At 44.9% G+C, this 16217-nt stretch overlaps 1 protein-coding gene across 1 annotated transcript in view; it reads left to right on the top strand.

Annotated features, from left to right (window-relative positions):
• Positions 1–13959, top strand: part of mrps9 (mitochondrial ribosomal protein S9) — a 44347-nt gene extending 30388 nt beyond the window's left edge. The window contains exons 7-11 of the mRNA XM_083632875.1: positions 805–880; positions 1665–1833; positions 4568–4676; positions 6029–6198; positions 13590–13959. Coding sequence (XP_083489001.1) covers positions 805–880; positions 1665–1833; positions 4568–4676; positions 6029–6198; positions 13590–13681 — 616 coding nt within the window. The 3' untranslated portion in view covers positions 13682–13959. The remainder of the gene's footprint in view (positions 1–804; positions 881–1664; positions 1834–4567; positions 4677–6028; positions 6199–13589) is intronic.
• Positions 13960–16217: the final 2258 nt, after the last annotated feature.

Here is a 16217-nt window from a genome sequence, read left to right as displayed (position 1 = left end):
AATATTCAGTGCATACAGTAAAAGAGTGAAACAAGTCGAAACTAGGAAGTGTATACCAGTGGTTCTCAAAGTGGGGTCCGCGCCCTGTGATGACGTCACTTGTTTTGGTACGCTGATTGGCTGAAGGCGTTTGTCTGTCAACGCAACTACGCCCGCCCATGCTCCCGCCCCTGCTAAGGACTGGGTGAAGAGTTGGGGCCAGACCATCTCGCAGAACCAAATGAAATGTGAGTTCACGTGACGGGCTGGTTTACCAGGCTATAAAATAAGTAACACAATGACAGAATGTATGACTATTTTGGTCATGGGTTTCACACTTTCTGTAATAAAATATCTAAAAGCAAAATCTTATCAGATGAGGACCCTGGGACAAAATCGGATCAAATGGCCGTCCGTCCGTCGTCTAATTAGTGTAATTTTAGGGGTGCTTAATGAGAAAAAGTTTGATAACCACTGGTGTATACTTCTTTGGACTGTTTTAAATTGACTGTTTGACTGGAGGGATAGCATTAGCCTGGGTAAACCCATCCCCCACGTGACCTGCTCTCAGACCTGTTCTCAGTCACTGGGAACTGAGAGAGCAGGTCACGTGGGGGCTGGGTTTACCTAGGCTAGGATAGCATCACTTGGTAGGACTGATGACAAACAACAGCACTCCTTGTCAATCCATGTACTGAGCAAAATCTGTGTGTGTGTTGTGTGTGTGTGTGTGTGTGTGTGTGTGTGTGTGTGTGTGTGTGTGTGTGTGTGTGTGTGTGTGTGTGTGTGTGTGTGTGAGTCTCTCTGTGTGTGTGTCTGTCACAGCTCTCTGGGCAGCAGCAGGTGGCTGATGAAGGAGGAGCTGGAGGCGTTGATAGTAGAGACCATCTCAGATTATGATGTAAGCATGTCCCGCTCTCCTCTCCATCTCTGCTCAGCTCCCCTCCCACACTCTCCTCTGTTAATGGCATCATAATATTCATAAGATGTCAATTGTGGGGCCGTTGCAATTAATCTAGCAACCACTAGGTGGACAGGGTTTCTACGTCTGGAAATTGTGATTTGGTAAATATACACTGCCTGCCAGTCAAATGTTTGGACACACCTGATTGAATGTACTATGTTCTTCATTCTCTTAAAACCATTTTGATCTAAAGGCTTCTGCTTAAATGTTAAAAATGTGTTTCTCAAACGAATATAAATAGTGAAATTCCTTTGCCTTTCCATTTCCATCAAGGCAAAGGGCAGCCACTTTAAAGAATCTAAAATAGTCACTGCACAATTCCATTTGTGTTATTTCATTGTTTTGATGTCTTTACTGTTATTCTAAAATGTGGGAAATAATTAAAAAAGAAGAAGAATAAAACTAGTGTATAATGATGAATATAGTCCACGTGCAGATTGTTGCAAGGCATTTAGTAGAATTTGAGACTTAAGACCGATTCACACTTAGAACGTTAACGATACTACTATAAGGATAACTATAAATTGTTCCCTTGGAGATGTGTGGCTCGGAGAACTAGGACCGGGCAGTGTTGCATAATGAATGAAGTATGATATTCTTGGTTGCATCTTAGAGCGATTTTTTTAAATTGAGTTATAGTTATATAGTTATTGTTCTAAGTGAATAGGCCTTTACACTGGCAAATTTCAGCATCCGGGTTGATGTGTGTGTGTTTCTCCAGTATGGGCGTTTCATCCAGCTGATGGAGCGCCTGCTGTCCTTGCCTTACTGTTCCATGGAGGAGGAGTTTGTGCTGCGTTACCGCCGGCAACTGGAGGTACAGTCCAGGAAGCAGGTGGTGCCGCCGCTGCAGAGGGACGAGAGGGGCGTGGCCTTCAGCACCGCAGATGGTACATAGACAGGTGCTTCTCAAACCACCTACATTCGCTTGCCGATTCATAAGCCAGATTGACATTTTTCCAGAAAGCTGGACTTGCCAACGTTGGCTGAACCTCTTCACTGCCTCTCTAAGCAATTCACTTCTGAGGAATATGGTGCTTGATGATGTTCTGGGTATAGACCAGACCAGCACATCCCAGTCATTCGCAAAACGTGAAGGCCGCTCCCGTTTTTAGGGGACAACATAAGCCACTCACCGTTGACTTCAATGTAAAATAGCAGTACCAAAAAAATCTATATAAAAAGAACAGGATTAATTTAGTTTATAAATGACCCAAAGACACCATGACATGACAATATATTTCAAATCGGCCGGCCATAGAATGCGCAAGATACATCGACAAATAGTACTTGCCTCATATCAACGTTGTATCCAGTTTCCACCAGGTTACATGCATCGTCCACATTTACGGTGTCACCCCATTTGGGGCCGCCATGCGAAATTGACCTTCCTAAGTCCCACCCCTTTTTGTGCTGTTCTCCAATAACAGTTGAGCATGCTTGTAGCAGCCTATGGAGCCATCCTCGAGTGTGTGATGTCACAATTCACTCTAGCAGACTTTCCAGGCTGCACTTTTCACTAAATTCAGACATTTAAAAAAACGGGACAGTTCACAAAACTTTAACGATGCGAAACACACCGGACGTTTTCACATCTGGCTCTATTTTTGATGCAAGCGATTGTGTGCAGCCAGGCAGGAAGTCAGTACAAATGGTGACCGGCGCAGAGCAAAACAGAAGGCTTCTGGTGTGAAGGGCCAGGCTCCTGCTCTAGCAGACTTTACACACACCACCTCTTTGTTTGTGCTGTAACACTACATACATCATTATACATCAAACCCTTCAGCTACCTCTGCTCTCATTCACCATGTTCAAATAGAAGTGATACAGTGTGTCGTTTTTGAAATATGAACGTTTGATTGACAGTCTTGTTTGACTGTCAGCTGTAAAAGTTTGACCTACATAGCAACAGTAACTGAGGGGGGGCGGGATTTAGGATCCATCAATTGCTGTCAATCTCAGCACATCATGATAAGAAATCGGAGGTCAAATTGAGTGTGTTTGTGTTATGTTCAAACCCAGGCCTGAGTGTGTTTGTGTGTGTTCAAACCCAGGCCTGAGTGTGTTTGTGTTATGTTCAATCCCAGGCCTGAGTGTGTTTGTGTTATGTTCAAACCCAGGCCTGAGTGTATTTGTGTGTGTTCAAACCCAGGCCTGAGTGTGTTTGTGTTATGTTCAAACCCAGGCCTGAGTGTGTTTGTGTTATGTTCAAACCCAGGCCTGAGTGTGTTTGTGTTATGTTCAAACCCAGGCCTGAGTGTGTTTGTGTTATGTTCAAACCCAGGCCTGAGTGTGTTTGTGTTATGTTCAAACCCAAGCCTGAGTGTGTTTGTGTTATGTTCAAACCCAGGCCTGAGTGTGTTTGTGTTATGTTCAAACCCAGGCCTGAGTGTGTTTGTGTTATGTTCAAACCCAGGCCTGAGTGTATTTGTGTTATGTTCAAACCTAGGCCTGAGTGTGTTTGTGTGTGTTCAAACCCAAGCCTGAGTGTGTTTGTGTGTGTTCAAACCCAGGCCTGAGTGTGTTTGTGTTATGTTCAAACCCAGGCCTGAGTGTGTTTGTGTTATGTTCAAACCTAGGCCTGAGTGTATTTGTGTTATGTTCAAACCTAGGCCTGAGTGTGTTTGTGTGTGTTCAAACCCAAGCCTGAGTGTGTTTGTGTTATGTTCAAACCCAGGCCTGAGTGTATTTGTGTTATGTTCAAACCTAGGCCTGAGTGTGTTTGTGTGTGTTCAAACCCAAGCCTGAGTGTGTTTGTGTTATGTTCAAACCCAGGCCTGAGTGTGTTTGTGTTATGTTCAAACCCAGGCCTGAGTGTATTTGTGTGTGTTCAAACCCAGGCCTGAGTGTATTTGTGTTATGTTCAAACCCAGGCCTGAGTGTGTTTGTGTTATGTTCAAACCCAGGCCTGAGTGTGTTTGTGTGTGTTCAAACCCAGGCCTGAGTGTGTTTGTGTTATGTTCAAACCCAGGCCTGAGTGTGTTTGTGTTATGTTCAAACCCAGGCCTGAGTGTGTTTGTGTTATGTTCAAACCCAGGCCTGAGTGTGTTTGTGTTATGTTCAAACCCAGGCCTGAGTGTGTTTGTGTGTGTTCAAACCCAGGCCTGAGTGTGTTTGTGTTATGTTCAAACACAAGCCTGAGTGTGTTTGTGTGTGTTCAAACCCAAGCCTTAGTGTGTTTGTGTTATGTTCAAACCCAGGCCTGAGTGTGTTTGTGTTATGTTCAAACCCAGGCCTGAGTGTGTTTGTGTTATGTTCAAACCCAGGCCTGAGTGTGTTTGTGTTATGTTCAAACCCAGGCCTGAGTGTGTTTGTGTGTGTTCAAACCCAGGCCTGAGTGTGTTTGTGTGTGTTCAAACCCAGGCCTGAGTGTGTTAGTGTGTGTTCAAACCCAGGCCTGAGTATGTTTGTGTATGTTCAAACCCAGGCCTGAGTGTATTTGTGTGTGTTCAAACCCAGGCCTGAGTGTGTTTGTGTTATGTTCAAACCCAGGCCTGAGTGTGTTTGTGTTATGTTCAAACCCAGGCCTGAGTGTGTTTGTGTTATGTTCAAACCCAGGCCTGAGTGTGTTTGTGTTATGTTCAAACCCAGGCCTGAGTGTATTTGTGTTATGTTCAAACCCAGGCCGGAGAAAGACGTCTAACTCCTCAGTCGTTTTGAGAGACAGCGGGTCTGGACGCATCAGTATCAATGGGAGAGTTTACCTGGACTACTTCCCCGTACTACAAGACAGGTAACACTTTGGTATTCATATATCACAAGCTGCTCTCTGGCTCTCTCTCTGTCTGCATTTTAAGGAAAACATTTCCTTAAAATGCAGACAGACAAGTCATGATGTTTTACTCCCCAAAAAGAAGCAGAAAAAGATATTTTAAAAAGCAGCTTTTTCACTCTTCAGAGCATCACCACATTTTTTATTTATCTCATTGTAGTAAGTTAATTACACAGTTGAGTGATTGTGTGTGTGTGTGTGTGTGTGTGTGTGTGTGTGTGTGTGTGTGTGTGTGTGTGTGTGTGTGTGTGTGTGTGTGTGTGTGTGTGTGTGTGTGTGTGTGTGTGTGTGTGGCCGGCCAGCCAGCCACTCTGGTGTTGTCACGCCATGTGAGGACAGGCCGTAATTGGAGCAGAGAGGTGACAATTGACTTTGTCAGCACCCATAGGCCATTCAGCTTGAGACACCAACCAGAACACACACTCTCACACACTCACACACACTCACACACTCGCTCACACACACACTCGCTCACACACACAAACCTTATCCGGCTCTTGCTGAGTCAGAAGTTGCTCTCTGTAATGTGTGGCGGGGTGATTGTGAGAGGGCCTTTCACACTGACGGTATCCTCTATGCTGCTCTTGTCTGAGAAGTCACCCAACCAGACATTAAATTAGCTAAGCCGCTGCTGTTGATACCGCTATCTGTTAAATAGCCTGCGCTTTGCCTATTCAACCACATTTCATTCTTTCTCTCTTTTTTTAATCTCTTGGTCATTTTCTTTTAGCCTTCCTCTCTTCTCTTCCCTCCTTCCTCCCACCCTTGTTCACTTCCTCACCCGTCGCGTCCCCCTCTCCTCCTCAAGTCAAGTTCAGGCTTGGAATGAAGTCATTTTTAGGGCAAGGCCACTTTGGCCTATGATAAATACAAACTTATTGGGGCATCACGGCCAAAATGTAGGGCAAAAGCAATGGCTATTAAAACCTTTTCTCCCTCACTTTTCCTCAATAAATACATATGCTAATTGAGAAATGTGTGACAGCATGTGTAAAATGGCTCAGACTGCAACGGAAATCCACAACTTTCTTTTAAGGGCACAACGCCCAGTTTAAAACAGGGCATGTTTAATAAAACAGGGCATGTTTAAAACAGGGCATGTTTAATAAAACAGGGCATGTTTAATAAAACAGGGCATGTTTAAAACAGTTTAAAACAGGGCATGTTTAATAAAACAGGGCATGCCAAACTGGCTGTGTGGATAGAAGGGGCATGATTACGGCCACCCTCCAGGTCATCCACGGCACTTGCCTTTTGGCCTTGGTATCTCTAGCTAATCTCCAGCCTAACCTTCTCCCTGCCTCCCTCCTCAGAGAGCAGTTGATGTTCCCGCTGCAGTTCCTGGGCATGCTTGGACGTTTTGACCTGGAGTGTGTGGTGAGCGGTGGTGGACGGGCCAGCCAGGCGGGGGCGCTGCGTCTCGCCATCTCCCGCGCCCTCCTCAGCTTCCTGTCCGAGGGAGAGGTGGAGACTATGAGACAAGGTGAGGGTCATGAAGACGTAATATAGACAAATATACTCCATTTTGAGCCTGACAGAACCCTAATGGACCGGGGAAGTTTGTTCCAAGATCCGATTGGACCAGATAATTTAAAATATATATACAGTATATACCGACCAGCTTTTCCCCGCGATATTGCACACCCCACCCGGTGCATGTCAGAGAGGAGAGACCCCTCGGCTCTATTTTATGGACCCGACAAACCCGGTAATTAAAATTGCTATTAAAAATGCCATTCTACTGCTAAAAACGTTTATCATGTTGGATGCAACATGTGGTAGCCTAATAAAATCAAAATAACAAGAATTTGTAAAGTAACAAGGAAATTATATTGCATCTTAAAGCCTTTCCTCCGCTCCAAATCACTGGAGCCAAATCACACACACACACACACACACACACACACACACACACACACACACACACACACACACACACACACACACAAACACACACACAAACACACACACACACACACACACACACACACACACACACACACACAGACACACACACACACACACACACACACACACACCTCCATACACACACACTCACCTTATCCCCCCCCACACACACACACACACCCCTCCATACACACACACTCACCTTATCCCCCCCCCCCCCACACACACACACACACACACCCCTCCATACACACACACTCACCTTACCCCCCCCCCACACACACACACACCCCTCCATACACACACACTCACCTTATCCCCCCCCCCCCCCCCACACACACACACACACACACACCCCTCCATACACACACGCTCACCTTATCCCCCCCCCACACACACACACACAAACACACACACACACACCCCTCCATACACACACACTCACCTTACCCCCCCCCCCACACACACACACACACACACACACACACACACACACACACACACCCCTCCATACACACACGCTCACCTTATTTTTGCTCTTGTAATCTGATATAATAATAATGGCCAGCCTAATCATCACACAAGTTCCACAGCACTTCCATGTTTTTCTTTCCTGATCAGCGCTGATAAACAGACCCGGGACCGGCGGTAATAGAGACGCGACCCGAACCCGATTGACCATAAAACATGGACCCGAACCCGTACAGGTCCTGGGTCGGGTCTCAGATCCTAGGATTCAGGTAGACCCGTGTGAAGACTTCTACCTGACAGGCAGGCAGGCTGCCATGTGCAGAGGGTTGAGAGGGGATAGCGTTGTGTCCCTCCTTAGCACACACGTTTACATGCATCCATCCTGTCTAAAAAGAGACTTCCGTGCTCTGTGGCTGCTAGCCTCACCATGATAGCCACAACCAGCTCACCGCTGGCCACACCCACCGCTAATGCTCTCTACAGCCCAAAACATCCCAAACATAATTGAATTGCCAATTTCAGGCAAACTGGGGGACTTAATCATATAACACTCTCAGTCACAGACAGACAGGTGATCATCCTATTTATTCATGATTTGAATGTTACGAGGATGCTTATTGGTCCTGTATAAGGCACTAACCCTCCTCAAACTGAATTGAACTGGACTAAACGCGTAACTTAGCTGTCGACCAGGTTAAATCATTGATTGGTTGAAGTCTTACTAGTCCATACCCGGGGATGTGTGCACCGCAACCCCATGCAGAATTGCCAAAAATGCTAATAAACAGCTTTGTTTACATGTGATAGTTATGCTTTTATTTTGAAGGCAAAACCTTCCTAGTCCTCCGGTCTTGTTCTGGCTAATTATGGTAATAGCTTGATACAATAGCGGATGCTAGAAAATCAGCAACCGAGCAGCAAACTGTTTTCCCAATTGAAATCAACATGGATTGGAGGCCACATACATGTATGGCTGTCAATGGTATGTATGGTATTTATTGATGGAAAAGTAAAAAAAAAGTGGCGACAAGATAGCTCAGCAGGCCAATATAAACAGTAAATAGAAAAAAGGAGCTTCTTGATGCTTATAGAAGGATTTAATAAAGAAGTAATGTACAGTTATACTTATTCAGTTAATACAAAGTACATCTTCAAGATAGGACAAGGGCACAAGGGACGCAACGCGTTTCAACCTCTGGTCTTCATCAGGCTGTAGGCGGAAAAAGTTGGTTGCCGCACCTGTATAAAATCAATACGTGGCACAAGGTGAGCTGACGTGGCACACGGAAATGATACTGTGACGTGTGAGCCACGTCAAACAACAGAAATGTATAGGATAGAGAGGAATACAGACCTAGAAATAGCACACTGGGTTCTATATACAGAAGTAGGCTATAAGTCATATCACAATGGTATGCAATATAGGCTATTGGCAAAAAACACACATAGGCTATAAATAGTAGTGCGCCTAATGCACTGAAGTGGAGACATCAAGCGGATACACAGCACATCACAAAGCAATCTACAGTACAGTTAGAACAAGTGAAGCATGTTAACGGAGGGAGCAGATATAGGTGTTAGACTATAGGAAACATGATAAATCAAATTATTCATTGAGGCCGTGGGGAGTGGTTGTGTGGAGCGCATGAATCCAGCGTGTCTCGCGCTGGAGGAGCGCTCTATCCAAATCCCCGCCTCTCGGGTGTTGCTTGTGTTACGACTGGGGTCGTTAGTTAGTTTCGTTTTGAGTAGTTTTCTGTTATGAATCTGGTTTTATTTCCTGGACAACACTTGTTCTTCACAGTACTTCCACAATGGGGATCTTTCTCTTGTCATGTAGACTCTTTGGTAACATGCTCTCATTCATAGACTCAACTCATCTGGATTGGTCTGCTGGGAGACAATTGGTTGAACGTGGCTGTTGCTGATTGTAGCTGATTGTGGAGTCAAGCCACTGCTGTCTACAAATGCAGAAGTCAGACAACATGGAGACAGAGTGGAGGTGACAGGGGCTCCACTCTCATCCAGCAACCCCTATGTTTAGGTTTCTTTGTTATATGTATGGGTTAAGTTAAGGTAACTGTAATGTATGTTGTGTTTATGTTTATGTGATTTGTAACTGTTCACTGTTACCAAAAAGAAAGAAAACTTTGTATTTATCCTCTGAAATTACAAAGTAAAACATTTTCGTACCTTTGATCTTGGTTTCCGTCTGAATTTCATGGTATTGCCCTAAACGCTAGACTTGGGACGTAACATGAATTGGGGGCTCGTCCGGGATTTGTTCCTGTGTTTTTTTTAAGGTCAATAGCCCAGAAGCGGAGATCACTGTCAATATGTGATTTGCTCAAAAAATGTTCGACTAGTGGGGCTTTGGTGTCACCACGGCGAATACCACTTTTGTGCTCAGTGATTTGTGTGCGTAGAGGGCGGGTAGTCTTCCCGATGTATAGGAAGGGGCACGGGCAACTGATGGCATATACTACCCCCTGCGATGCGCAGGTGGTGAGGTGTTTCAGTTTGTAAGTCTGATTGTCCGGGGTAGTGAACGTTTTGAGTCTGAGTGACTGTGCGCAACATGAGCAGTGTGCGCAAGGGAAGTGTCCAACGGGGGGAGGCAGGGAGTCAATGGTGCGTTGCGTGATGCTGGGAGTGTGGAAGGTCTTAACCAGCTTGTCTCTGATGTTAGGGTTGCGCATAAAGGCAATCCTGGGGGGTAGTGTGAAGGTGTTGTGGACCTGAAGGATGTTCCAGTGTTTCAGGAGACAGCGTCTGATTTTATTGGCCAGGGGGGAGTATTGGAGGGTCGCAGTGATCCTGGGAGGGGAAGTGTCCGTTTTTCTGGGCTCCAGTAGTATGTCTCTGTGGGCATAGTCTCGCTAGCCAGCCTCTCTTCCTTTCTGTCAGAGAGTCTGGCGCTGTGGAAACAGGCAACAGGGATCAGCCCGCCCCTGCTCTAAAGCTGCTCTCCCATTCGAGCGGCTGTTTCGGTGGCAGCAGGATATCCGCTCCCCCGCTTGCAAGCTCTGTCACACTCTGTTCATTGGCTCCGACCATATGTCAATCAGAGCGGCTTCCGCTCCCATGTGTGTCGCGGTAATCCTCCCGCCGAACGCTAACTAGCTAGTGTAGAAAGCTAACGGCAGAAATCTACAGGCTAACTCGTTGCTACACGCTGAAAGTGGCAAGTTTTGAAGAAAATTTGGATTGTGCAATAAAGAAGGCCTGCTCGGCACAAGTTCCACCCCGAAACTATTTTCCAAGGGCACTAACGCTAAGCACCGCCCAAGACGAGGCTGATTGGTTAACCCAAACAGAGCATTTTTTTCGCAATCCCACAATGGAAACCTGCGACGCCAGACTCTCTGACAGAAAGGAAGAGAGGCTGGCTAGCGAGACTACTGTGGGCATGAAGTGCGCACTTAAAGGCGTGGGAGACAGGGCGGCGACCGTAGCCCCTCTCCAGGAACCTCAGACGCATGTCGGAGGACGTGGATATGTGCTCCCGCTTGTCGCTACACAGCCTGCGTAGGCGCAGAAATTGTCCAGCTGGTTTTTGAGGGGGGAGGGGTGGTAACTGGAGGCGTGTAAGAGGGTGTTCCTGTCTGTGGGTTTCCTGTAGATAGTGGATTTTAATTTATTGTTGTGTTTGTAGACAGAACCATCCAAAAAATTGATACAGTCCGGGGAATGCTCGATGGTGAATTGGAGATGTATATTCCAAGTGTTAAGGAGGCGATGGAACTCAAGGAGAGAGGCTGCTGTGCCATGCCAAATGAGGAACATGTCATCTATATACCTGAGCCATAAACTGATGTGGGCAATAAATGGATTGACTGTGGGGTTATATACAAAATCCTTCTCAAAGGTGCCCACATACAGATTGGCCACAGAGGGGACTGCGGCGCACCCCATCGCCACTCCAGAAGTCTGTAGAGAGTATTCACCACCAAACATGAAGTAGTTTTTTCGGAGGCTTATTTCAGCCAGTTTGGTGATGAAATCATTAGGGGGGAGCTCAGTAGTTCTGATGGATAGAGTATGTCTGATTGTGTCAATGGCCGCCTGTTGTGGGATGTTCGTATATAGAGATTCTATGTCCATGGTGGCTAAGATGACGTCAGACAGGTCTAGGTTGAGTTGGTCAAGTTTGAGTAAAAAATCAGAGGAGTCACGGACGTAGGCTGGTAGTGTATGGACGAATGGTTGGATGTGGTGATCAACATATTGTGATAGAGGTTCAAGAAGGGACTCATTGCCAGAAACAATGGGACGTCCAGGACATGGTGTTTTATTTTTGTGGATTTTAGGCAGTAGATGGAGAGTATTGGGGTCCTATGGTGTTTACGGAGTAGGAATCTGCGGTCACGTTTAGTGATGTGGCCAGATTGGAGGGCCGTGTCAATTATGGCTTTAATGCCATTGCAGGTGGGCGTGCCAGGATCATTCTGTAGTCTGACTGACATAAGTGTTGGTGTCAGAGAGATGTCTGGTGGCTTCTGCTAAATAGTCAGTGTAGTCCTGTAGCACTACGGCTCCACCCTTATCGGCCGGGCGAATGACAATAGAGTCATCATGTTGTAGTTCATTCAGAGCTGTTCGTTCCCTGTGGGTGATGTTCTGTTTGACAAAGGGAACGCTCTGTTCTAATTTGGTGATGTCCTGGTGAATAAGTTTGCTGTAGGTGTCTATGGCAGGGTCAATATTGCCAGGGGGTATAAAGGAGCTATGTAGAACCCAGTGTGCTATTTCTAGGTGTGTATTCCTCTCTATCCTATACATTTCTGTTGTTTGACGTGGCTCACATGTCACAGTATCATTTCCGTGTGCCACGTCAGCTCACCTTGTGCCACGTATTGCTTTTATACAGGTGCGGCAACCAACTTTTTCCGCCTACAGCCTAATGAAGACCAGAGGTTGAAACGCGTTGCGTCCCTTGTGCCCTTGTCCTATCTTGAAGATGTACTTTGTATTAACTGAATAAGTATAACTGTACATTACTTCTTTATTAAATCCTTCTATAAGCATCAAGAAGCTCCTTTTTTCTATTTACTGGTATTTATTGATGCCAGCAGTGATCCTTCTTTATCACCAGAAGTTTGAACACTGATAGAAATAGGTTAATGAATGAGACTGGGCAAAGTGTGTCACTCTAGCTCAGTGAGGTAAACAGCTGCTTGGCATGTTTGCTGGTTCAAATGCCTCCAGCCTCACTCTTTACACTTGGTGGTGGAGTGGGAATCGAACCGGGCACCCGAAAGGTCCCGACATGCTGTCGACAACTCCACCACACCACCAGTTCCCCTTCGCTCTCACAGCTCTTCTCTGAGGGCTTTTCTCTTTCCTCTGGCTGTCACCATTCAAAACTGACTGAGGCTCAAATCCACGACCTCAGAACTGACTGAGGCTTGAACCCACAACCTCAATACTGCTGGACAGGAATCAAAATCTCTGAGCCACTGGGTCACACTTCTTAAGACAGGTTTTACTGAGAGCATTTCACTCTTCCTCTGGCTGTCGCCGTTCAAAACTGAGTCTCGAACCCACAACCTCAAAACTGTCTTGCAGCTGTCACTCTGTGAGCCACTGAGTCTCACAAGGTCAAGTCTTTTCTGTCACAGCTTTTCAGTCTTCACTTAAAAAGTTCTTCAAAGTCCAAGCTTTCACTGAGGCTCAAACCCATAACCTCCAAATTGTGGTGTGGCCATAGGTGTAATTTACAATGGGGACATGTCCCCACCACTTTTCAACATAAAGTGACGGCCTTGTGTACTCGGATGTCAAATGTGGTCTGAGAGAGAAGTCTGGAAATTTGAGCCTGGAAAAGTATGAAATTTTGAAATGGAAAATGTGTAGGAACTAGGGATGGGCATTTCTAGCAAAAACACTATTCGAAATTCGCTGGCCAAAGTCGACTTTTAATCGAAATTCGATTTTTTTTTTTTTTTTTTTTTTTTTTTTTTTTTGTGAGTGAAATGTTGCATTGTCTCCCCTGATTCTAAGTCTAAGGCTTTATTAATTAATAGAAAAAGCTTCTGCTGTGGATTTTTAGCTCAAACAACATTGCACCACTGAGGTAAAGAACATGTTACATGACATTGACATTTTCGAAAATAAAAAACAGTTTTGACAATCATGAGTGGTTCATTAAATATTTAGTAGGCTCAGGTCTGAGTGCCAAAGGGGTGCCAAAGTCACCCCCTCTCCCTCTTCAAGGGATTTCATCCGCCATTAATTTTTCCATAAACCTTGCTTAAAATGCTTATAAAAATTGTTTTACTTGCTCAAACCAAGCGATTCGACTATACTTAGAATCAGGGGAGACAATGCAACATTTCACTCACCAATTTATTTATTTATTTATTTATTTTTTCGAATTTCGACTTTCAATAATAAAAGTCGACGTTGATAATAACAACGATTATTCGAAAATTCGAAATTCGATGCCCATCCCTAGTAGGAACTCTGTTTATATTTGGCTCTCTAATCTTCCAGCTGGTCTGTTGACCCCCGACCCGAGGAGGAGAGAGAGGAAGAAGCCGGGCCAGGAGGGAGCGCGCAGGAAATTCACCTGGAAGAAGCGCTGAGGAGGAGGAAGAGGGCACAATGCCAAATGAAATCTCATCTTAGCTAAAATACGGAACATTCAAGAGTGACTTTGGATATTCATTTGCACCTGTTTGAGTCAATGTCATTTTATGACACAAGCCACATCACTTGTGTCCTCTTAAGAATTATTTGAGGTCTTAGTTGGAGCAACAGTCAGCTGAAAGCCTCTGTACATGTCACATGGCAGCCGTGTCTTCAGGATATCAGCTGCAGTGAGCTTCCCCAGCCACCAGAGGGCGGCCTATGGCAAGGAATGAGAGAATATAATGTTTGTCAATCATGAAATTAAATTTTTCATATGAAAATGTTTTGTAATCCTTGTATTATGAGGCATACTGTTTTTTAATCTTTTTTGAATTGAGTTTTCTTCTGCTAGGTCTATGTCAGGGGTGGGCAACTATTTTTCATGGGGGGCCACATGAGAAATCCAGATTGTTGCCGGGGGCCGAACAAATATTGTCATGCCGTAATGGATGGTCAACTTTGATGATAGAGAGGGCCACAAAAAAAGTCCTCGCTACCAGATTTTGCTGAGGGCTGAACGGCGCCAGCGCGAACAAATTGGGGCATTTGAAGCCAGGTTTAGAGGAATAACTAATTTTAAATTAACAGTTGTGATGTCATTATTCAGTCTTAACCACCAATATTTGATCCTTTTCTCACTCACTCCTATGTCACCACACTCTCCCTGCAGGGCTTGAAATTAACTTTTTTCACCACCTGATGCTAGATTTTAGAGTTACCAGCCAATTAGAATTTCCACTATCCGAAATGTTTTTCTTGAAATAAACCAGAATATGAGTGGGTTAATTTAAGCATAAGTATCAGTAAGTGGCCGGGATTCTCAAAGCCTGTGTTGAGGGTCACACGAACATGCACTCTTGAAGCTAAATGAATCCAAAACCAACAAGTTAATTATTTAAATTTCTACCTCAATGTAGAACAGCCATTTCTTACACATGAGATTACTTTTGGCCTTTTAGTCATAAAGATTATTGAAAGATATTCCATATTCCAGACTGAAATGCTATAACAGAAGAATATTGGCCAGAATGACATGAACATTTGGACACTTATTCAGCGGGTATCTTGCATGTTGCGTTCAGGTGCACTGTAAAAAAAAAAAAAAAACTTCTTTTGCAATTCCATCGCGGGCCACACAGGGGGCCGTATTGCCCATGTGTGCTTTATAGTAACGTTCAGTCATAACTCATTTATAATTAAGCCCATAGTTAAAGAACTAATCATGTACAAAACACACAGTCACATATTTTATATACTGTATATGTTGTAAGCCTAATTTTTGCCATCACAGCTGCTTTTTACATGTATGGGATAATACAGGCTAATATACAAGGTGTCCCAAGCTCTGAGTCATTATAAACTCAATTAGCTACAGAAGCTAATGTTCACATTCAGTCCTTGTATATTTCTCTCATGTGTTCATCATTCCTTTCCTCCTCTGTGTGTGTGATTGAGAAATGAGATGCAGGTGGTGTTCATCCTAATTGGCCCGGTCAGGTGTCAGATTGCTGCTGGCTGATTGGCTGGTGGAGAGCATTTAAGCCAGCTGATGCCATCCTGTCGCCCCTTGCTCTCCTCATTCCCAACGATGATGGCTGCTGTGCTGACTGCTGTGTTCTGTCAGGTAGGAACTGTGTGTAGACCTACTTTAGTAGTTCTGCAGAACTTTATTAAGATGTGTCTTTATCTTGGTAGACCTGTGCAGTCTAAACTGTAAATCGTTACCTTCCAGATCTACACTTTTGTACACTGTAAATAACACTTACCCAAGTAGCAGAAAGTAGGGGGAGAAGCCCTTTAGTTTTTTGTAACATTTTCTCATGTTTATTTTGTAGGAGCTTATAGGTAAGAGCTGTGTCTTATTTAATCCATCATTTTCTTTTCTTAGGTAAATTTAAGGTTGGGGATTAGTTTGATTGGTTAGTTGTGTTGGGGCCATGCTGTGCTCTGAAACTAAACCTGCTACTTGTGAACTTGTGATGGTGGTTTGGCTGATCATCCTTGGGAGTGGGAAGAGTGGGGGCACTTTTGTGTTGCGGTCCGGTTCCCCGAGGCCGGTTCCTAACATAATTGGGTGCTCGTCTGCTTTTCTCATTCGTCAGCACGTCGTCTGTGAGTGTGTGTGTATATATATATATTTTATGTTTGTCTGGTGGGCAGTCTTTGTGCAGGTGGTAAATGGTGTTAGTCAAGGTGCCTTTGCATGGAGCTGAGGAAGCTCATGGTGGTAAAGCTGGTGGAGATGTTTGTTGGAGGAGGAGCCGGTCAGAGGGGACCAGTAAGACTGAGGAGGGGTGTGACAAGGCAGGGCCATCAGTAGCACCGTTTCTCCTTTCTGTGTAGACTGCTACCCTACAAGAGTCTCCGTACATAGACTTGCCTGTCACTCTGACTCCCAAGCCGTCTAAATCAGCGATACAGACGTATTTACAAGTGTCACAGAAACATTTCAAAGCCACATATTGAGAAGAAGGGTTCATAGCTTCTCGA

This window comes from Poromitra crassiceps (assembly GCF_964638095.1).
Source record: "Poromitra crassiceps genome assembly, chromosome: 3".
Taxonomy (NCBI): Eukaryota; Metazoa; Chordata; class Actinopteri; order Beryciformes; family Melamphaidae; genus Poromitra; species Poromitra crassiceps.
Note: the sequence above shows the minus strand (reverse complement) of the source record. Positions and strands in the feature narration are given on the sequence as shown.